This window comes from Pangasianodon hypophthalmus, chromosome 10 (assembly GCF_027358585.1).
Source record: "Pangasianodon hypophthalmus isolate fPanHyp1 chromosome 10, fPanHyp1.pri, whole genome shotgun sequence".
Classification (NCBI taxonomy): Eukaryota; Metazoa; Chordata; class Actinopteri; order Siluriformes; family Pangasiidae; genus Pangasianodon; species Pangasianodon hypophthalmus.
Genome location: NC_069719.1, coordinates 29,195,464 through 29,218,949, shown reverse-complemented (window position 1 = coordinate 29,218,949; position 23,486 = coordinate 29,195,464). Strand labels below are relative to the sequence as shown.

General features: G+C 38.6%; 2 protein-coding genes across 2 annotated transcripts in view; both read left to right on the top strand.

Moving 5' to 3' along the window:
- Positions 1-8,989: 8,989 nt before the first annotated feature.
- il17a/f2 (interleukin 17a/f2) lies at positions 8,990-12,246 on the top strand. The gene is made up of 3 exons (XM_034308308.2): positions 8,990-9,175; positions 9,891-10,096; positions 10,825-12,246. Exons 1-3 carry the CDS (start codon positions 9,155-9,157, stop codon positions 11,051-11,053), a joined length of 456 nt encoding a protein of 151 aa, XP_034164199.1. The 5' UTR covers positions 8,990-9,154; the 3' UTR covers positions 11,054-12,246.
- A 4,208-nt stretch (positions 12,247-16,454) lies between these two features.
- The window catches only part of lrrc57 (leucine rich repeat containing 57), an 11,552-nt gene continuing 4,520 nt past the window's right edge, over positions 16,455-23,486 (top strand). The window contains exons 1-4 of the mRNA XM_034308077.2: positions 16,455-16,714; positions 17,138-17,241; positions 18,284-18,419; positions 19,336-19,604. Coding sequence (XP_034163968.1) covers positions 17,158-17,241; positions 18,284-18,419; positions 19,336-19,604 — 489 coding nt within the window. The 5' untranslated portion in view covers positions 16,455-16,714; positions 17,138-17,157. The remainder of the gene's footprint in view (positions 16,715-17,137; positions 17,242-18,283; positions 18,420-19,335; positions 19,605-23,486) is intronic.

The following is a 23,486-nucleotide window of genomic DNA, read 5'->3' as shown; positions in this document are numbered from 1 at the left end:
AGAAAAAACATTACGATAGCTAATTAGAAGCTAACCAGCAAATCTGTTCTTGCTAAATAGCTAACTACGCAGATAGATAATATGCTGTTCGTTCGTCCACAGCACTGCATGAGTGAGAGATCCATACGTAAATGGACATACAATTTGGTTCCTGTGGTCGATTTTCCGTCTGATATCGTCAGATTACAAAAAATAATTCAGCCTGCAGAGTTTAGCGCCTGCTGTTTTCATCGCTCGCTTGCGTTTATCAGTTGCGTTTATTGCGTTTATTACACGTTTATATATTCTCTCAGAAAATAGTGGAATTTGAGCTGTTATTCATTTCAGCCTGTGTGTGATGTGTTAAATTCTTCCCACCACGCTGAATGCGTGTGATATGAGTGTGATGGTCTCGCTTTCTGTTAATGACGTTAATGCCGTTCAGGGCAAATCGTGTCACTTCCTCCTCAGCTTTTCCGTTTCATCCGTTTGTTCTGTTTCTCTCCTTTAAATTCCTACAAGAGCATCAAGAGCATGACGACGGAGTGAAAATGGTGTAAAAGTCCATTTTTTTTGCCAGAAAATAAAGGATTATCAGATTAACAAGAGGATTAAAATGCTTAAAAACTACGCACAGTAAATACACTGTGTTGCATAAGTATTCACCCCCTTGAACTTTTCCACATTTTGTAGTGTTACACCCTGCAACTGAACTGGACTGATTTGAGATTTTAACCGTTCGATTATGCAATCACAACTTTTTTATTTGTTTTTTTTTTTTTTTTTTTTTTTTTGCTATATCAATCCCCACCCACTTCAGTATTTTGGGATGTTTTGTGTACATTCATGACATAAAATCCCCTTTCAGTTCCAGGTTTTTAACACTATAAAATGCAGAAAAGTTCGAGGGGAATGAATAAAATAATAAATCAAATAAATAAAATAACTTTCCTGTAATGTAATTCCTGAATCCTCCTGAATCCTGAATCACCTGAAACTTCAGGAATCATTTTTAATCTTACTGAATCCTCTTAAATCCTACTGAACCCATGTATAGACATAATTTAAAATTCTCAGTACAAATGAAAAGTGTCGGAAATATAACACAGGTCACATGATCACATGTCCTGGTTTGTGTAAAGCCTGACTCAGTCGAGTGTCTCGGTTTCACACTTAGAGAAACTGTTGCATCAGTAGAGTTTATGAACATAAACATAAGAACATGAAACAGGACAATTAAACAACATTCTACTAAAATTATTACAACATCAAATCATTTCAGTATTCAGGAAGATGATCAGCGTGTGTGTGTGTGTGTGTGTGTGTGTTTTATAAGGAGCTCCTGACAGGTTCTAGATATTCTAATAATTTGGAGTTTCAGTACCGCATTCTTAACACACACTCTTAGAAATAAGGGTTCTTTGGATAATTAAAGGATCTTCCAAAAAAAAAAGGTTCTACATGGAACCCTTTCTGAAAGAAAAACAGTTTGTTGTAGAGCTCTACAAAGAACCTTTAAGGGTTCCTACAGGAACAAACCGAAGAACCCTTTAGGGTGCAATACAGAGCCTTCTCTTCCAGGAGTTTCAGAAAAAAGTGTTATTCAAGGGTTCTTTAATGGTTCTTTGGATATTAATTTTATTATCTGATTATTTATTTGTTTGTTTGTTTGTTTGTTTGTTAAAAACTAAAACAGATCACTTCACATGGATGTCAAATCAAATCGAGCCATCAGGAGTCGCCCAAAAGTAATCTTTAGATTACAGTCTTTTATCAGATTAAAACATGATATAACTGATTTCAGCATTAGATTTGAACTCTGTGTGTGTGTGTGTGTGTGTGTATGTGCGTGTGTGTGCGCGCGTGTGTGTTAACCTGGTGGTTACACTCCTGCGGCTGCTTGCTCATCGCTTTGTGATCACATTCGATTGATGTATTACTTTTTTTTTTTCCATTAACCCACATAAAGTCAGTTTCGAAACTTCCAGGAATCTCGCTCAGAGGAGAGAGAGCATCATACTGCATCCAGGAACCAGGGGCTTTTTACTGCGTGACCCAAATACACACACACACACACACACACACACACACACAGACTGATTGCCCACACTGAGTGGTGTGTGTGTGTGTGTGTGTGTGTGCATGAGCTGTGCAAATGTTTTATCGCAGTTGAAGAGTTTTTTTTTTTTTTATATTCACTTTTATAATAAACAGAATTTGGGAATTGTTTAATCCGAGGACACGTGCTGTGTTTATTTTTCTGCAAAATAAGGATAAAGTTAGCTGATCTGAACATACTTTATCTCAGGATAAAACTTTATCTCAAAATTTCTACCTCCTGGATTCTCCACAGAACCCTTTCTGCCAGTATTCCTCTTTCTGATGAGGAAACCTGTAGGGTTCTATACAGAACCTTTGAGCTGCTGGTTCTGTCTTGGTACTTGGTTCTGTAAGCGTTCAGTGGAGAATTAAGGCTCGAGCTCTCACGCTCCTCAGCAGTGTAAGGACTCGAAGCATAAGGACGTTATGATTTTGTCATCATAAAGCAGTTTGGTGTTTTTTTTTTTTTTTTGAGTGACCCACATAAGAGCCACAACCGTAGATGAAACCACACCAAAGCAGAACTCTACAGGATGCTTGGTTTCTGCATCAGCACTTCTGACACAGGAACGAAAGAGTCACGCTGCGGAGAACACGTGGGTCAGAAATTAAAGATGAGAAACGATTTCTAACATAAATGCAACAGGTAGTGGACGGTGGACTTCAGGGTTTCCCCAAAGGCTCCGCACTACGGGACTACGTACGTCAGCGGATGTTCACGGACGTCCACGTCTCGGGTTCTGCAACACTTCCGGTCTTTTTGAATTTGTTAATAAGTTTGGTGACAGTGTGGTGTGTGTGAGGTGCTCGCCATGTTTCCTGTCAAAGTCCATCGCAACTTGACGACAGCTTCCTGATCCAGCCATCAGAATGAGTTCAATACATTCAATGATTTCAATGATTTCAATTCTTCTAAAAATTTTTGCTGAAAAGTGTTAATTTCCCCGTGTATGGAGACTTTTGAGACACACTGTACATTAGATAATAATATACTATTCCATAATATACTGAATATACGTAATACTGCACTGTACTGATGTGCTAATAGTATTAGAGTTATTTAAAGTTGTCTATATTGATATTCATCTTTATTACATATTGTTGCCTTCCTCTATCTATCTATCTATCTATCTCTATCTTATTTGACCAATAAAATTTTATTTTATTAAAATCTTATTTGACCAGTAAAATTATTTTTCATTTAAAACTGGAAATAAACAGAAGACTTTAGACTTTTTAAATATTTAAATATTCAATATTTTCAATATATAATATTCATGATTCTGCACTGTTTCCAGCTTCCTCTGTAAATGTACGTAAGTGTGTGATATTGAGCAGGTTAACTGCTTTGTATAAAAGGTCAGATTTTCCTCATGTCTGATCTCTTCTATTGAAACGTGTGATCAGACGACACTCTGCTGGATCTGATCTAAAATGGATCATCAGGTGTGTGGAGTCCGTGCCAGCTCGAGTCCCACTGTCATTAAAGCAAAAATGTGACGAACCGAATTCTAAGAAAATAGAAGCATTTTCACTCTCAGACTTTTAGACCCCACTGTATGTAGACTATACAGTAAATAAATATGCAGTGTGTGTGTGTGTGTGTGTGTGTGTGTGTGTGTGTGTGTGTGTGTGTTATAATGACTAATTTGATTATTATGGTTATTTAGCTCAACTGAGATCAGATTTTTAACCACAATTATGAATTAATTAATTAATGCTTTTTAAATTATGTACTAATTTAATTTAACTATCTATCTGCTTCTCTCTCTCTCTCTCTCTCTCTCTCTCCATTCTCAGAAAATTAAAAAAATTACTCTGAAGTTCTTCGCTTGTCCCTCTGGAAGAACACTTAAAGGTTCTATGTAGGACCCTACAACCGAGAGTTTATCTTTCAGAAATGGTTCCAAACAGAACCTTTCCTGGAAGCTAAGAACCTTTAATTATCCAGTGAACCCTTTAAGAACCCTTGAAGAACTCTTTCTTTCTAAGAGAGTGTGAAGCACCAGCTCCTGACAGGTTCTGGATATTAAGAAGAAAATACCGAGCAATAATTTGGAGTTTGTAGCACACAGTTAACACACACTCTGAGAAAAAGAGTTCTTTAAGGGTTCTCCCAGAGGGCCGACTGTAGAATCCTTATCAGTACTGATATAAAATCCTCTCCGTTTAACCCGCGTGTGATTCACCGCAGTGACATCATCTCCAGACTGACAGAACCGGGTTCTTGTGGTGTGACTTGGCACATAGGGATAAACACATCACATACACACACACACACACACACACACACATATACAGCCAGACTGATTGCCCACGCTGACTGGTGTGTGTAAGTAGGTGAGAGGTGATGATTGTCAGAGAGGTTTGTTCTACTTTGATATAAAATCGTCACTTGTCACCTACTTACAGAACCTTGCCATCCTGACACCGCAGAACCGCCGCTCTGATTGATGTCACAGGGGTATTTCCCCCCGTTCTCTAGAGCCCCTGAAGACCCTCAGAGAAACGGCTTTGTGGCTGAGACTCTCTAGGATGAGACGCTCGACACAACAACGTCGTGACCCGTAACACTCGGAGACTCAGAACCCAGACGACTCGCATCGACGCTGAAACCAGATTCAAACTCAGAACCTTCTGGTCCCGGAACACTTTTGGATTTGTACTGATTTAAAGATTTAACAAGCAAATTATTTACATTCAGTATTACAGTATTCGTGCATCCGCTCCTGCGCGGGCTCGAGAACCGTGCTGTTTAATCAGTACAAACATTATAAAAATGTTTCTTCAGTTAAAATGTAGAATGTTTGTTAATTCACAAAATACTACAAATCCAACACAAAAGAATGGAATTATCAGACATTACTTTTAATTCCTCAAGATCTAGTTAATATACAGTTAATTAGGCTTTTTAGCTTATTTTTGTCATCCTGTGGTTTTTTTTTAATGACTTGTTATTTAATATCACTAATTAAATTGCTAATTAAATTCCATAATTCCATATATGGTTTTCTCATTATAATTTTCCAGATTTTTCCAGAAATCATTCTTTCTTGATTCAATTACAGCAGTGTGATAGTAATATAATCTTCTTGTTAATTTAGCAACACGCCACTGCTGAATTCTGGATTGTGATTGGTCATCAGGTGTTGATTAATTTTCTAGAACAGCAGCTCTGACAGTAGCGCAGGTTTATATTAATGTTCTAATACGTTATCGTTACTATAGCAACAGCTCATTCACGGGGATGTGTACAGCGGACGCTCCATATAAACTGATTAAAAAAAAATGTGTAATGGTTGATATGATGAAGTTTTCTGTAAGGAGACGTTTATGTAACATGTACGGAAGGAGTCTCCAGTGTCAGCGCTTTGTAACACTCAGAGGTAAAGCTGTAACTGTAAGTTTTCTGACGTCTTCAGGACAGAGGAGTTTACGCTTCCTTGCGGTTTCTCAGTAACATGCGCAACAAGCTGAGATTTTGTTTTTTTGCCTTATTAACTTGAAGAGAGAGAAAAAAGAGATGCAGGTGAGGGAACGAGTGTTTATAGCTGCTATAATGTAAGTGACAACAGGAACTAATGTTGTGTCCATAACATTAAATGTAGCTATAAATGGATAAGAAGTATGACATTATAAGAGAGCGTGTTAAAGCAGAGCGTGTTCACCACACGGCCACCAGCAGACTCCTGCAGGACATCTTTAAATCCCATTAAAGCACAATATACCATTACTGACCATTACATCACACACACTGTAACGTAACACACACACACACATCGTATATTACTTTCGCTTTCGTTCGTGTGACACAGATAAAATGATGTACACACACACATCGCACCGTTTATACCGTATTTTATTTACAGGTGTGCTCCTTGGTCCTTTTCTAAATCATACAATATCACACATTCCTGAATGTAGAACTTATTTCAGGGTTTAATTTAATATCTACACACACACACACACACACACACATAATGTAGAAATGAGGCCATAGAAGTGCTGATTGTGTTCCCATCCTCAGAGACGAGTCAAAGTGAGAGATGAATGTTCAAAAACCCCAGTGAGAATGCCAACAGCTCACCATATCTGTCTCTCACACAAACAAACACACACACACACACACACACACACACACACACACATGCACACAAGGGCATGTGGTTTTACCTACATGAAAGCATGCAGCATCTATAGGTTCTCTGTATGGTGTAACGCTGCATTGTGTACTGTATAAGACATGCGTCGTAGCGTGGTGTTGAGTCACTCTGGGTTTCGATGCGGTCCTTATTGACTTCTGTTCAATACAGAAATCTGAAATTGTGAATCACTGACATGACACAAAGTGAGAACAATCAAATTAATCAATATTCATTAAATCATTAATGCATGCAGTTTAATGCTCATGCGCCAAGTTTAAACCCGAGAAAAATGCTTTCTGATAGAACACGTAAAGGACTTACAGTAAAAGATGGCTGGAAGAGGAAAAGTCAACAAATGTGCATTAAATTCAGTATATAACGGTACGATTCCTCATTTTAAAGCAGAATATTACTACATTTTGCCGAACAAAGTGAGTTTTATTCATTTACGCAAAGCAAAACATCATGGATCTTAACATCAATCCTCAAATTCATTAATAATATATACATAATTAAAACATACAGATCAAAGCTCATACACTGGGGTTAAAATTAGTAAACGCTTTGAAAAAAAAACTGCTTACATCACCAGGTTGCATCTGATTTTGCAGAGAGTGCACATTGAGAAAAGCGTTGTTTTTGTGTGGGTGGAGAAAATAGGACAGTAAAGTCACGTCTGCATGTTTTACTGAAGATTCACCATCATTATCAGCAGAGTAAATCTCAATAAAGAGAGAATCTCACATGCAGATCGACAGATAAATCGCTACACGTCCAAGTGTGCAGAAATGAGCTCACATCCATTCACATGTACTTAAAAGGCTAACGTTTAGTGGTTTTAGTGCAAAAATTCACTGCACTCGTTTTTTATGCTTGTTTTAGCATTTCATATTCAGAACGTCCACATTTACTCCTGGAGCTTCAGTTTGCGTAGAAGAATTGCAGAATAAATGCTAGTGAGTCACCTGATGCTAGTGAATTTAAACTATAGGTTAAACTAAGGGGATAAAAAATCATACAATCAGTTATTTAATTTATACAGCATATAACGTATATAAAAGGCTTTAAGACAGGTTAAAAGTCAAATTTTATAAATGTGAAAAAATTTCTTTTCATATTTATATGCTCTGCTGTTTATGCCAGGGTTGCCCCAGAGGGTGTTTGTGAACCTCTAGAGGTTTGTTGTGGAATTGCAGGTGGTTCGAGAAACTGTGATGGAAATCATGAGATGATTGAAAGCTGATTGAACTGAGTGTCATGTGATAAAAGTCCTGAGAGTGAAACGTGAGAGTGAAACGTGAGTGAAACGTGAGAGTGAAACGTGAGAGTTAAACGTAAACTACAGTGTTAGTTAGCTAATTCATTCTTCACGGCTAATAAAGAAAATCACAAGAGGAGGAACGTTCAAGCACAAATCCGACAGTAAAAGCTCCGGACCTGAAAAAGGACAGTGAGGAATATTTAAAATGTGGATTAAAGTGCACGGACAGTGACGAGGCCACACCCCCTCCCCCTGGGTGTGTTACTCTACATCTGGAACCGATTCTGAAAGTATGACTCTTGGAAACAAAATGTGAAAACCTGGCCGTAAAACCCATAAAGCACAGTTTAAAACAGCAACAAAAGCTAATGAGTAAAAGTTCATTTTCCAGCAGCAGAACTTTCACTGAATGTTAGTCTGATTAAAGTCACAGCAGGGACTTGAGGCAAATAACTGAAGTTAAAAGGACAAGAACAGTTTGGAACCCAGTTTACGCCACAGCGCTGCTGAATTCTGGATTTTGATTGGTCAGAAGATGTTGACTAATTTTCCATGCGCTTATTCGGCCACTTACTTCATGGGCCACTGGTTTTCTGTGTTCATTTACTTCTTAGTCCACTTGAGGGAGCTTTCACACCTATCAGTCCATTTGTGGAGTCCGAATCAGAGTGAAACTGATTCTTTTGATTCGTTTGCTGTTTGGTTTGGATTCACACTGCACAGTTTTAAGCTCTGAGGTGTGTGTAAAGTTTAAAACGTCCTGATAAATCTCTTAAGCAATAAACAAACTTTTACCAAGCGTGTGTAGAAATCCTAAAAATCACCCGAGCACAGAGAACAGGAAACCGGCACTCTATAAATGATTTGATAATTAAATAAATAATAGTTGAGAACATGTTGTGTATTCAGAGTTTATTTTTTTCTGCCTAAGTGTCTAGAACACACGGCATTACTTCAGCGCTACAGCTCTGTGGCTCAGAGTGCATGGCGTGGCCCAGTTTATCAGATCACATCAACAAAAAATGCTGCAGCTCAAAGCACGTGGCGTGTTTGATTCACTTCCTGTAGTGGAGTCGATTCAGAGTCGAATCACTTTCTCACCGCAATCAAACCGCAGTAGAGTTCGATTGGAACCGGATCGGAACCTTGTTCAGACGCTCTCGATTGTGCGGTTGTTTTGTTCCACATCCGAGTGTCATCGCTGTGTTCTTACCTGCCCAAAGAACCGCAGCGAAAAGATAAATGCACCATTCAGTTCAATTCGATTCAGTTTTTATTTGTGTAGCGCTTTTAACAGAGGTTATTGTCACAGAGCAGCTTTACAGAAATAAAAACCAGGGTTCTGTTCAAGCGCGCTAAACACTGCACATGTGGAAGCACCTTAGACGCCTTGCTTTATGAGCTCACACACCTTTCAGGCCCAGTTTCTTCAGCTGCATGACAGCTTTTGTTTTTTTCACTCCTTTTTTCTAGGAAGTGGAAGAAGCAGCCTAATTTGGTGTGATGTGAGCTCCTTACCTATTAAATGATCTGATAACGCAATCCAGGTCAGACATAGGGCACATTATCAGATAAATCAACTGTACGTGCTCATTGCCCTCAACTATATATAGAGGCAGCACAAATGTGAGAAGCACGGAGATGTTAGAAAGTCAACTGAGAAGCAGTAATGATGAGCTTAAAACAAACGGTAAGTACGCTGATGAGGAATTCTACTAGTGATAATAAGGTAATTATATAACACGCTATCTTCAGGTTCAGGGAGATGTAGCTTTACGACAAACAAAACAATTTACAACTGATAATAAAATAGAATCAATACGAAACACACACGAGTACGTAAGATAAAGATGGATATAACAGCTAGCCTAATGCAGTATACTGAAACTGGTTGTGACACAATATAGCTGCTGATTTGCATATGCAAATTACACTTCTCTGAGTAAAGGTTTATGTGATGAGAGGAAATTAGCGCTATATAATGTAATCTATAAATCAATTATTAACTGTTATTACGCTATGATGAATAATTGCTTTGCTCCGTTTACATTTTTTCCATTTAATGCACATTTAATGCATAATAAGAGTTTTATATGTAATCAGATTAACCCCTTACTGCCCAGGCTTATTATTCATTTATTTATCATAAAGCACAATATATAAAGTGTGACTAATAGGAAAGGTGAGTAATGAAGCCTGATCCAACAAAACTCTTTTTCTTTTCTGTATTAGTGCTGGAACAGCAACATGATTATAGAATTATATATTAACGTTATTATAAACATAAAACCTAGCATGGATGCTTGGGTATATGTACAGCACACACAGTGTGTTAGTTTTTATAATTTATCCTGAACAAATGCTCTGTACATTTAATGGACATGAATTTATTTGACTTTCCACAGGAACTGTCTCAATCCAAGCGTTCGTTCCTACAGGCTGTGTTCTGCTGTGGATTTCTGATGCTGAGTCTCACACACGCCACCTCCGAACAGACGACTGTCTGCGACATCGGCCTGTTAATCCCAAAACACTTCCACACTTCGGAGTCAGAGACGATGGAAGGAAACGGCAACATCAACAACCGCTCGCTGTCTGCCTGGAACTGGACGTGAGTAACTTCCCTACTGCTACTACTACTGTTACCATTACAACAACAACAACAACAACAACAACTACTACTATTACTACTCCTTCTACTACTACTACTACTACTATTATTACTACTACTACTACTAATAATAATAATAACACATTCATAGTGACTCCTCCTACTACAAAAACTAATAATAATTTGGAAAGTTCAAAGTTTGCCTCTGTCATGGTGTTACAGCTTTACCTCTGACTTTACAAAGAGCTGACACTGGAGACTCCTTCCATAAATGTTAGATAAATGCCTCCTTACTGAAAATTTCAACATATCAGCAATTTAAAAAAATCAGTTTCTTTTCAAGCTTAGATTATATGGAGTGAGTGGAATGAGCTGTTACTATAGAAACGATAATGATAACTGTGAATGAGCTGTTACTATAGAAACGATAATGATAACTGTGAATGAGCTGTTACTATAGAAACGATAATGATAACTGTGAATGAGCTGTTACTATAGAAACGATAATGTGTTAGAACAAGTGCATTAATATAAACCTGTGAGTTGCAGCTGCACTACTGTCAGAGCTGCTGCTATAGAAAATTAATCAACACCTTCTGACCAATCAGAATCCAGAACTGGACTGGAGGTTAAAACAGAGGAGCTGCTCTGTGCGTGTCATGATTTAGAGCACACTGATGAAACATTACGTTTTCTCACGACGGTGTGTTGTGTTTCTGACCCAGCAGTCCTCACACCAGCGCCCACAGGATCCCCGGAGTGATATTTGAGGCGACGTGTCAGTCTCATCACTGCTCGTATCCCAGCAGCCACCATCACACAGAGCTGAACTCGGTGCCGATATACAGCACCACGCTGGTGCTCACGCAGAACCCAAAAAACAGGAAGTGCTTCACCGTAAAGTTCCAGAGAGTCGTCGTGGGCTGCACGTGTGTGTGGGCCAAATCACTGCCGTGACGCCTCGGAGTCCACGGCAACCGAATGGTTTTAACACGTACCAAACCAATCAAATAAAATGACATTCAGTTTTTAAAAATTAGACATTATTCCAAAGATATGTGAGATATTAATTGTGAAACTGATTAGATGAGCTTTGAGCTGATTATTATTTCACACTGAATGCTAGGAAAAGGCTTAAATTGGCTTGTTACAGATATTTATATGTACAGTATATGTATATCTACAGTATATTGTTGCGTATATTCAGAATGTATATTCACTAATATACACTAATCATTGACACACTCTACAGAAGACTATGTTAACATTGATGTAAGTTATTAGATGATGGCAGTAAGAGTTGTAGATGTTCTTTTGCTAATTGGCACTAACTGTGAAACTATTTGTGGTCTATAAACAACAACCAGCATTAGCTTACTTAGTGGAGATTGGAGATTATTCCACATTTATAATTTATGACTTTTCAGTAAATGTTTCTGTGTATTTTCAGGTTTGTGTTCTTGACTTCTGTTGTTCCACCGAGTCAGAGTCACCTGATGTTGTTGAGAGAAATTTGTCCACTCGTGTTGCTCCTACGCTAATGCTGCATTTCACGATAGCCATGAAGACTAAAACAGCATATATTTATACATTCTTTAATTAGTATTCATATATTCATAATATTAATTCATAAACCACAAGAGAAGATTGTAAGTATCTCATCACCCCTTTAGTAAAGTGACTCCTCGTTTAGGAAACACTGACACAATTACACAATGTTTAAGATCCTAGCATAGAGAGAGAGAGAGAGAGAGAGACAGAGATGGAGACAGAGAGAGAGAGAGAGAGAGAGACAGAGATGGAGACAGAGAGAGAGAGAGAGAGAGAAAGAGAGAAAGAGAGAGAGACAGAGACAGAGAAAGAGAGAGAGACAGAGACAGAGAGAGAGAGAGAGGGATGAGCTCGCTGGATATACTGAATGTGTGTGTTGTGGTGTATTTGTGTATGTGTGTGTGTGTGTGTGTGTGTGTGTATTTGTGTGTGTGTGTGTGTGTGTATTTGTATGTGTGTGTGTGTGTGTGTGTGTGTGTATTTGTGTATTTGTGTGTGTGTGTGTGTGTATTTGTGTGTGTGTGTGTGTGTGTGTATGTGTGTGTTTGTGTGTGTGTGTGTGTGTGTGTGTGTGTGTGTGTGTGTGTGTGTGTGTGTGTGTGTGTATTTGTGTGTGTGTGTGTGTGTGTATTTGTATGTGTGTGTGTGTGTGTGTGTGTGTGTATTTGTGTATTTGTGTGTGTGTGTGTGTGTATTTGTGTGTGTGTGTGTGTGTGTGTATGTGTGTGTGTGTGTGTGTGTGTATTTGTGTGTGTGTGTGTGTGTGTGTATGTGTGTGTGTGTGTGTGTGTGTGTGTGTTCTCGACCACAGGGACGTTTCATTGTGTTAGAGTAGATAAGGGACGGTTATTGCTGCGCTCCAGTCGTCTGCGTACCGTAAACACACACACAGCTTTGCATTCAGGACATTTAAATGTGCAGCTGATAAAACACATCAGTTGAGTTATTTAATTCTGTTCTCTCTGGCTTTTAATCTCTCGTGCCTCTCTCTGTCGCAGTGTAATTTCTGAAACTCTTGAAATTTGTAACTTCTAATAAAGCCATTTTGAATGAATGTTCTGTGTGAGTAATTATTATTAAGTGACCGTGTAACAGGAAGGATTCTGTGATTGCGGGTCCTGATCCAGCCGTCGCACCACAACGCCCTGCTTTATTAGTTAAAGAGTTTAACGATGATATTCAGCTGAATCATTAATCCAGTGAGTCTGCACTGTAACACCATAACACCATAACACCATAACACCTCTCACCATCACGCCGCAGTAACGTAACGGCGATTATTCTCTTCTTCTGCTTCTTCTTCTTCTTCTGTTTGTTTAGTTTAGTTTATCATCTCCTGCATTTGAAGGCGGCGCTTCCTTCAGGAATGAACACCTGGGCACCTGATCAGCACTTTACCTGGATCTACTGAACTGATCACTTTCTGATTTCTGATCAATATTTGGCAACCGTAGCAGTCCTGTTCCTCCTGATGTCAGGTAAAAATCTACTCATAATTAGTAAGCTTTAAAAACCTTAATACATGTAAAATTATTATCATGTAGCACTAATGAAAACTGATTGGATGAAAAGGGCTATACCAAACCCTAATAAGAAAACTTTCAAATTTATATATATATATATACAGTGCTGTGCAAAAGTCTTAGGCCCTATTTTTTTTTATAAATTCTGTTTTCTGACTTCTACATTACTGATTCAGTACAAAACCATTTTAGATTCCAAACATTAGTTTTCCAGCACAAAATGAAACGTTACAGAAAAATGTTTGTATGTCAGTAAAGAAAGCAGCAGATTCCATAAGAGACACTTTTCAGATAAAAACATAATGAAGGCTGCTGGGTTTCGCTGCAGAAATAAGAAGCGAGTCGACAGTCAAAGTCTCCAGAAGAACTGTGGCTGCTTCTGCAAGATGCTCAGTAACACTTCCAGCTCATTTCCTTATAAAACTGCACACACTGCACCTCAGATACTGCTTTATTTATTTAAAGTGAAGGATCGTCACATTAAATACTGACTTTTTTCATTTATTACTGTTTACTGCTCTTTATAGGATTTTTTTAAATGTAGAAACATTTAATTTCATTATTTTTGAAGGCGTCTTTACTCTACAGCATTTCTTTACACGTGCCTAAGACTTTTGCACAGAGCTGTGTGTATATATATATATATATATATCTTTTAATATTTTATATATTTGTTATATTTTTACATTTACATCCTGTAGAAGCTTCTTAGTGAAACTCTTTAACTAGAGCTGCAGGATTCGAATCCAGTCTCGAGACGGTTTCTGCATTTAATTGGACTTGTGTTGGATTTACTGGAATTGGAACTTGAGCTTGTCTCATCTCAGGCACTGGTCTCATTAAATACGTTCTTGGTCTCGACTAAATTTAGAACAATAATGTTTGTGTTTTTGTCTTTTCTTTCCTCGTGCACAAAACTTTGATAAGAAGTAACTCCTTCTACAGTCTAATCATTGATGCATGAATGAAGCTAACTAGCTTAAATATAGGCTTGGCCTTTTTATTAGGACTCGCTTTCATTTAGACTCAATCTTGACTTGGCTTTGACTCATAGCTAACATTAATATTCAGCGAAGGAGGCCACTGATACCTGGTCTGAGTCCCTGATCTATTATTTTGCCCAACGTTTGCCTAGTTGAAGGATAAACCACCAGGAGATCATGCTAGCTGGATATATAACCCAAGATAATTCTGTATTAAACTAAATGTTACACAGTGAAGCTTCAGAAAATCAACCTTCATTTCAAAGATACACAACTGAAAATAACTGAACTTCTGTCCTGCTACATTAACAATAGTATTTTCTTCCTGGGCGTTTTCTCCTCCAGTCCTGAGCCGTTTCACAACATTCCATGAGATGCAACATAGAAGTTTAAATTATACTGATGCTCAGGCCATTTAATGTTTTTATTTTATCTAATTATTTATCACTGAATCACTGAGAATATGACCCGGTGTGAAGCTCAGCGCTACTGCAGAAAGAACGACACTGACCCGGTCAGCATCGGGGATCAACAGCAAAACAAAGATGTGCAAAGAGAAGAGTTAAAGAGCAGCATGATGTTCTGAATCAGCGTCCTGTGTGACGACTGGGAGCGTTCTGACGGAGGACACGCCGCCTCCAGAGCCTGGAGCATGAACGATCCTCAGCCACCAACAAGCACCTGAGCAGCGCTGTTCGGAGGGAAATGGTTTTCAATCCCATGCAGTGATACGCACTTCACCCTGCGCTTCCAGACTACGTCCTGCCTTTCCGACGAGCAAACGCTCCGATGAAGTGAGTCACTGATATCACTCTTAACTCTAAACTCTAAACTCTAAACTGCACGTCTTGGTTTTTATCTATCAGCATCCATCCATCCATCCATCCATGTGAGTGATGTGTGTGTGAGCTGGGAGAGAGAGAGAGAGAGAGAGAGAGAGAGAGAGAGAGAGAGAGAGAGAGCTGGAGTGCTGTAACGATGAGAACAGGGCCGGAATTCTGCACATCCACTCGGCTGCTGAACAGGAAGAGCTGCAGCACGAGCTCAGACCGAGGCGCGTCCCTCCAGGGTTCCTGTGGGTGGAGCAGTGGAGTGAGACAGACAGGACCGCCGCTGCTGTCTCACTGTCCCCGACACACACACACACACACACACACACACACTGCAGGATATCAGCTGATCTTCCCAAGAAGCTTCTCTCTAGCAGAACTTTCACTTAAACTGGCAGAGAAAAGATTCTCATGTATTTTAGAAAAGTCATAAAAATGTGTTTTTTTTTATCAAATAATAAAATAATAAAGGTTTCTGAGCTTCCTGAAGAGTTTCCAAACTTTTAAAGATTCCTTAAAACACAGATTAAACAAAGTGTTTTACTTACTTTTTTAAAAAAAAAAAAAAAATACATACATACATAAATCTTCAATATTCAACTTAAAATTACTTTAAATTAACATCATATTGAATTACAGAGATATATTTTATACAGATGTATATTAGATAAGTATAAATAAATGAAATGAAAATAAATAAATAAAACGACGTCTCTGTTATGTTCCAGTCTTGAAACTCAGAGGGTTTTTTCTGGAAAGTAAGTGAGAGCATCTTAAAACAAAGTGCAGTTCATTTCTGTGTCTCGGGAAAACAGAATTATCTCCTGATAACGACATTAATAACTCAAACCACGAGATAACGCCATGAAATTAACTCATAATCACCGGAAGAGTGATTATATACATAGCTTTAGTAACTGTTAACATCTCTCTCTCTCTCTCTCTCTCTCTCTCTCTGTATATATATATTTATTTATCCCTTCTCTCGATTTCTTTATTCTCTCTTCATCTCTATTTCTTCTTTCTGGCTATATTTGTTTCTCTTATTTTCTGTTCTTCCTCATTTGTCCACCAGGTGTCACTAATGAGCGTATTTTCCGAAAAGATTCCAGTAATTAAGTAATTTTTTTTTTTTTTTGTATTATTTTTAAAATCTCATTCATTTAAAAAAAGCGCAGTCTGGACCAAAATATTCTCCGTTCTCCCACACATCTCCTAAAATCTCTTGAACTGCTAGTAAACATGTAAACATGGCTGCAGCGCCGCCCGCTGGCTCCGCGCTCATAAACAAGCCTCATGTCTCAGATGGAGCTGTCGCCACCCACAGAACGGTTTTTTTCCTACCCGTATTCTGGCAACTTCCGCCTTCTTAACGTCAGCTGTTGGTCAATCTGCCTCAACAGTCCAATCCGCGGCCGAGTTTGCACTACTAGCCAATCCGAGCAAAGGAGGCGGGATTTGTCGGAATGCGGGTTGATAAAAAAATAAATAAACCACAGCAACGGTCTGTATGTCCACTAGTTAGCTTGCTAGCACCTTCCGCACCCTGGCGTTCTGTAATTTCCAAACTTTCATCATTTTATGGGAGATATTTTTCATGTCAGGTTTGAGTTAAAGTGAACTTTGCTGGGATTTTATGAACTTGTGTACTCAGTTTGTTGTCCGCGCACGGATTATTTTTGGATTAGCTTCGGTACCGGAGATAGCTTAGCTGGCTAACTAGCTAGCTAGGTAAATAAGTACTGTTATTATTTTATAGTTAAAGACTAAAAGTAAGGTTTTTGGTTTCTGTTGCTATTTAGATGTGAGTTGTAGTTCAGATAATCATGTTTAAAATGATGTTAAGTGCTTTGTTAGGTGATTTCTCGCAGTGAGATTAGCAGCTGGTGTTAGCGGTGTCTCAAATGGCGCTCTGAGGAACACATAGTGCACTAGATAGTGTACAGGCGCCGTTAGTGCGCACCCTATGTAGTGCACGTGCATAGACACTTAACAGCCATTTGGGACACAGCCCGTGTGAATGAGTCTCTATAGTAATCCAGTCTGTGGGATACTGAGAGGGTACAGGAGTGTGTGTGTGTGTGTGTGTGTGTGTTCAGTGTTAAAGTGAAATAAAAGTGTGTGTGTGTGTGTGTGTGTGTGTGTGTGTTGTAGAGTAAAGAGAGGCAGTGTAAATGGGGAACAGCGCTCTCAAAGCTCACCTGGAGACCTCACAAAAAACCGGCGTGTTTCAGTTAACAGGCAAAAACCTGCAGGAGGTAAACAAACAAACAAACAAACAAACAGTACTGTACACACACTATTACACACTGCATTATTTACAGAAAAATAACAGACATCGCAGTAATCCTCGCCAGCTTCATTTCTTACTAAAAGTTTTTTCGTCCTGAAACTTTTTCAAGGATCTAAATTTATTTATGCAAATGAGGTTTAAATATTTAAATAATTACATTCTACATTTGCATACGTGATCAAACCAAGAAGTGTTTGGCTGTTGTTAGAATTAAAATGGTCACTTCGCCGTAACTCTCGAGAGAAAAACATTTACAGAAAAGTTTATTGGAAAAAAGTCACTTCTTGATTATTTAATCAAGAAAATACTATAAGCTTTTATTTAAAAGTGTAAAAAAAAGCTTTTTTTGTCATTTCTCAGTATAAAATCAAAACAGAAATCCAGAGAAATGGAGATTTTTGCTTAAAGATTAAAAAATGGTTTAAAAATACCGACTGTGATTTAACACACTTTTGTTATTATGGTTTACAAGGTTTCTAAAGGAAATTGACATGTATATCATAACAATATATAAACTAATATATATAACATATATATATACACATATATATGGTGAAGTGGGCGGAGCTTCATGTCTTGTTCGGACGTGTCGTGTTTTCGTTAATGCGCTGGTCGCGAGTGGACAAACAGCAAATAAACGTTTTCCTGTTGAGTTTAGACGTTTGTGCGTTTAGATTAGTTAGTGATTTAGATGATCGTGTGCTGATCCGATACAGAGTTGGAATTTCATGGAAAGTTTTGGGAAAATGTGAACATCTTGTAGCCAAAGCAAGACCCGATATACAGAACTTTAAACCCGAGTGTTATATTTCTGCTCGTCCCGTACGTCAGGATTTATTTATTTAGGAAAAAACCCCGTTTTCACCGGTACAGAATGTGTTTGTGTCGCTACATCGACCTGAAATAACCTGCTGATGTAAGATTGCGTGACCGTACGGACAGGAAGTCTCTTACACACACACACACACACACACTCTGCTGTATTTCCTGTGTGTGATGTTTTGCAGTTTCCGGAGGAGTTACAGCGGCTCAGCGGGAATCTGCGCACTGTCGACTTGTCCAACAACAGGATCGAGACGCTGCCCGTGTTTATAGGAAACTTCCAGCAGCTGAAGAGTCTCACCATCAGCAACAACCGCCTGAGTGAGAACCGTTCGTTTATTACACCTTAATAACACCATCAACAACTGCCCGAGTGAGAACCGTTCGTTTATTACACCTTAATAACACCATCAACAACTGCCCGAGTGAGAACCGTTCGTTTATTACACCTTAATAACACCATCAACAACAACCGCCTGAGTGAGAACCCGTTCATTTATTACACCTTAATAACACCATCAGCAACCGCCCGAGTGAGAACCGTTCGTTTATTACACCTTAATAACACCATCAGCAACAACCGCCTGAGTGAGAACCCGTTCATTTATTACACCTTAATAACACCATCAGCAACAACCGCCCGAGTGAGAACCCGTTCATTTATTACACCTTAATAACACCATCAGCAACAACCGCCTGAGTGAGAACCCGTTCATTTATTACACCTTAATAACACCATCAGCAACAACCGCCTGAGTGAGAACCGTTCGTTTATTACACCTTAATAACACCATCAACAACAACCGCCTGAGTGAGAACCCGTTCATTTATTACACCTTAATAACACCATCAGCAACAACCGCCTGAGTGAGAACCCGTTCATTTATTACACCTTAATAACACCATCAGCAACCGCCCGAGTGAGAACCCGTTCATTTATTACACCTTAATAACACCATCAGCAACAACCGCCTGAGTGAGAACCGTTCATTTATTACACCTTAATAACTGTAACGCGTGTGTGTGTAATGCGTGTGTGTGTAATGCGTGTGTGTGTTTAATGTGTGTGTACGCGTGTGAGTGTGTGTAACGTGTGTGTAACGTGCACGCGCGTGTGTGTGTGTAATGCGTGTGTGTGTTTAATGTGTGTACGCGTGTCTGTGTGTGTGTAATGCATGTGTGTGTGTGTAACGTGTGTGTAATGTGTGTGTGTGTGTGTGTGTGTATGTATACGCAGCCAGTCTCCCTGCGGAGATGGGGAAGCTGAGGAAGTTGGAGACGTTGGTGTTGAACGGTAATCATCTCTCTCAGCTCCCCGCCTCGTTCTCTCAGCTCAGAGCTCTGCGCACGCTCAGCCTCTCGGCCAATCACTTCAGAGAATTTCCCAGCAGCCTCGGCTCCCTGCGTCAGCTCGACGTCCTCGACCTGTCCAGAAACCGCATACAGGCCGTTCCTGCCGAGGTGTCCGAGCTGCAGGCCATCGAGATCAACCTCAACCAGAACCAGGTCCGTGTGCTCACGTTACCACCGACACCACGAGGACGCCAATAACACTTACTCTTAACGTTAATAACGCTTACCGTATCTAACGTTAATAACGCTTACCGTATCTAACGTTAATAACGCTTACCGTATCTAACGATAATAACTCTTACCGTATCTAACGATAGTAACGCTTACCGTATCTAACGTTAATAACACTTACCGTATCTAACGATAATAACTCTTACCGTATCTAACGATAGTAACGCTTACCGTATCTAACGTTAATAACGCTTACCGTATCTAACGATAATAACTCTTACCGTATCTAACGATAGTAACGCTTACCGTATCTAACGTTAATAACGCTTACCGTATCTAACGTTAATAACGCTTACCGTATCTAACGTTAATAACACTTACCGTATCTAACGATAATAACGCTTACCGTATCTAACGTTAATAACGCTTACCGTATCTAACGTTAATAACGCTTACCGTATCTAACGTTAATAACGCTTACCGTATCTAACGATAATAACGCTTACCGTATCTAACGTTAATAACGCTTACCGTATCTAACGATAATAACTCTTACCGTATCTAACGATAATAACTCTTACCGTATCTAACGTTAATAACGCTTACCGTATCTAACGTTAATAACACTTACCGTATCTAACGTTAATAACACTTACTTTAACGCTTACCGTATGTAACGTTAATAACGCTTACCGTATCTAACGTTAATAACGCTTACCGTATCTACTGTTAATAATGCTTACCGTATCTAACGTTAATAACGCTTACCGTATCTACTGTTAATAACGCTTACCGTATCTAACGTTAATAACGCTTACCGTATCTAACGATAATAACGCTTACCGTACCTAACGTTAATAACGCTTACTTTAATGCTTACCGTACCTAACGTTAATAACACTTACTTTAACGCTTACCGTATGTAACGTTAATAACGCTTACCGTATCTAACGTTAATAACGCTTACCGTATCTAACGATAATAACGCTTACCGTATCTACTGTTAATAACGCTTACCGTATCTAACGTTAATAACGCTTACCGTATCTAACGATAATAACGCTTACCGTACCTAACGTTAATAACGCTTACTTTAATGCTTACCGTACCTAACGTTAATAACGCTTACCGTATCTAACGTTAATAACGCTTACCGTACCTAACGTTAATAACGCTTACTTTAATGCTTACCGTACCTAACGTTAATAACGCTTACCGTGTCTAACGTTAATAACGCTTACCGTATCTAACGTTAATAACGTTTACTTTAATGCTTACCGTATCTAACGATAATAACTCTTACCGTATCTAACGTTAATAACGCTTACCGTATCTACTGTTAATAACGCTTACTTTAACGCTTACCGTATCTAACGTTAATAACTCTTACCGTATCTAACGATAATAACGCTTACCGTATCTAACGTTAATAACGCTTACCGTACCTAACGTTAATAATGCTTACCGTATCTAACGTTAATAACGCTTACCGTATCTAACGATAATAACGCTTACCGTATCTAACGTTAATAACGCTTACCGTACCTAACGTTAATAATGCTTACCGTATCTAACGTTAATAACGCTTACCGTATCTAACGATAATAACGCTTACCGTACCTAACGTTAATAACGCTTACCGTATCTAACGATAATAACGCTTACCGTACCTAACGTTAATAACGCTTACCGTACCTAACGTTAATAACGCTTACCGTATCTAACGATAATAACGCTTACCGTACCTAACGTTAATAACGCTTACCGTATCTAACGATAATAACGCTTACTTTAATGCTTACCGTACCTAACGTTAATAACGCTTACTTTAATGCTTACCGTACCTAACGTTAATAACGCTTACTTTAATGCTTACCGTATCTAACGTTAATAACGCTTACCGTATCTAACGTTAATAACGCTTACCGTATCTAACGTTAATAACACTTACCGTATCTAACGTTAATAACACTTACTTTAACGCTTACCGTATGTAACGTTAATAACGCTTACCGTATCTAACGTTAATAACGCTTACCGTATCTACTGTTAATAACGCTTACCGTATCTACTGTTAATAACGCTTACCGTATCTACTGTTAATAACGCTTACCGTATCTAACGTTAATAACGCTTACCGTATCTAACGATAATAACGCTTACCGTATCTAACGTTAATAACGCTTACCGTATCTAACGATAATAACGCTTACCGTACCTAACGTTAATAACGCTTACTTTAATGCTTACCGTACCTAACGTTAATAACACTTACTTTAACGCTTACCGTATGTAACGTTAATAACGCTTACCGTATCTAACGTTAATAACGCTTACCGTATCTAACGTTAATAACGCTTACCGTATCTACTGTTAATAACGCTTACCGTATCTAACGTTAATAACGCTTACCGTATCTAACGATAATAACGCTTACCGTACCTAACGTTAATAACGCTTACTTTAATGCTTACCGTACCTAACGTTAATAACTCTTACCGTATCTAACGTTAATAACGCTTACCGTATCTACTGTTAATAACGCTTACTTTAATGCTTACCGTATCTAACGTTAATAACGCTTACCGTATCTAACGTTAATAACGCTTACCGTACCTAACGTTAATAACGCTTACTTTAATGCTTACCGTACCTAACGTTAATAACGCTTACCGTGTCTAACGTTAATAACGCTTACCGTATCTAACGTTAATAACGCTTACTTTAATGCTTACCGTATCTAACGATAATAACTCTTACCGTATCTAACGTTAATAACGCTTACCGTATCTACTGTTAATAACGCTTACTTTAACGCTTACCGTATCTAACGTTAATAACTCTTACCGTATCTAACGATAATAACGCTTACCGTATCTAACGTTAATAACGCTTACCGTATCTAACGTTAATAACGCTTACCGTATCTAACGTTAATAACGCTTACCGTACCTAACGTTAATAATGCTTACCGTATCTAACGTTAATAACGCTTACCGTATCTAACGATAATAACGCTTACCGTACCTAACGTTAATAACGCTTACCGTATCTAACGATAATAACGCTTACCGTACCTAACGTTAATAACGCTTACCGTACCTAACGTTAATAACGCTTACCGTATCTAACGATAATAACGCTTACCGTACCTAACGTTAATAACGCTTACCGTATCTAACGATAATAACTCTTACCGTATCTAACGTTAATAACGCTTACCGTATCTAACGATAATAACGCTTACTTTAATGCTTACCGTACCTAACGTTAATAACGCTTACTTTAATGCTTACCGTACCTAACGTTAATAACGCTTACTTTAATGCTTACCGTACCTAACGTTAATAACGCTTACTTTAATGCTTACCGTACCTAACGTTAATAACGCTTACCGTATCTAACGATAATAACGCTTACTTTAATGCTTACCGTACCTAACGTTAATAACGCTTACTTTAATGCTTACCGTACCTAACGTTAATAACGCTTACCGTATCTAACGATAATAACGCTTACCGTACCTAACGTTAATAACGCTTACCGTATCTAACGATAATAACGCTTACTTTAATGCTTACCGTACCTAACGTTAATAACGCTTACTTTAATGCTTACCGTACCTAACGTTAATAACGCTTACTTTAATGCTTACCGTACCTAACGTTAATAACGCTTACCGTATCTAACGTTAATAACGCTTACCGTATCTAACGTTAATAACGCTTACCGTACCTAACGTTAATAATGCTTACCGTATCTAACGTTAATAACGCTTACCGTACCTAACGTTAATAACGCTTACCGTATCTAACGTTAATAACGCTTACCGTATCTAACGTTAATAACGCTTACCGTACCTAA

Coding starts and splice junctions, on each gene's coding strand:
- il17a/f2 (XM_034308308.2), top strand. CDS start 9,155: ATGATGAGCTTAAAACAAACG. Junction 9,176..9,890: donor TGATGAGCTTAAAACAAACG/GTAAGTACGCTG, acceptor GACTTTCCACAG/GAACTGTCTCAATCCAAGCG. Junction 10,097..10,824: donor CTGTCTGCCTGGAACTGGAC/GTGAGTAACTTC, acceptor CTGACCCAGCAG/TCCTCACACCAGCGCCCACA.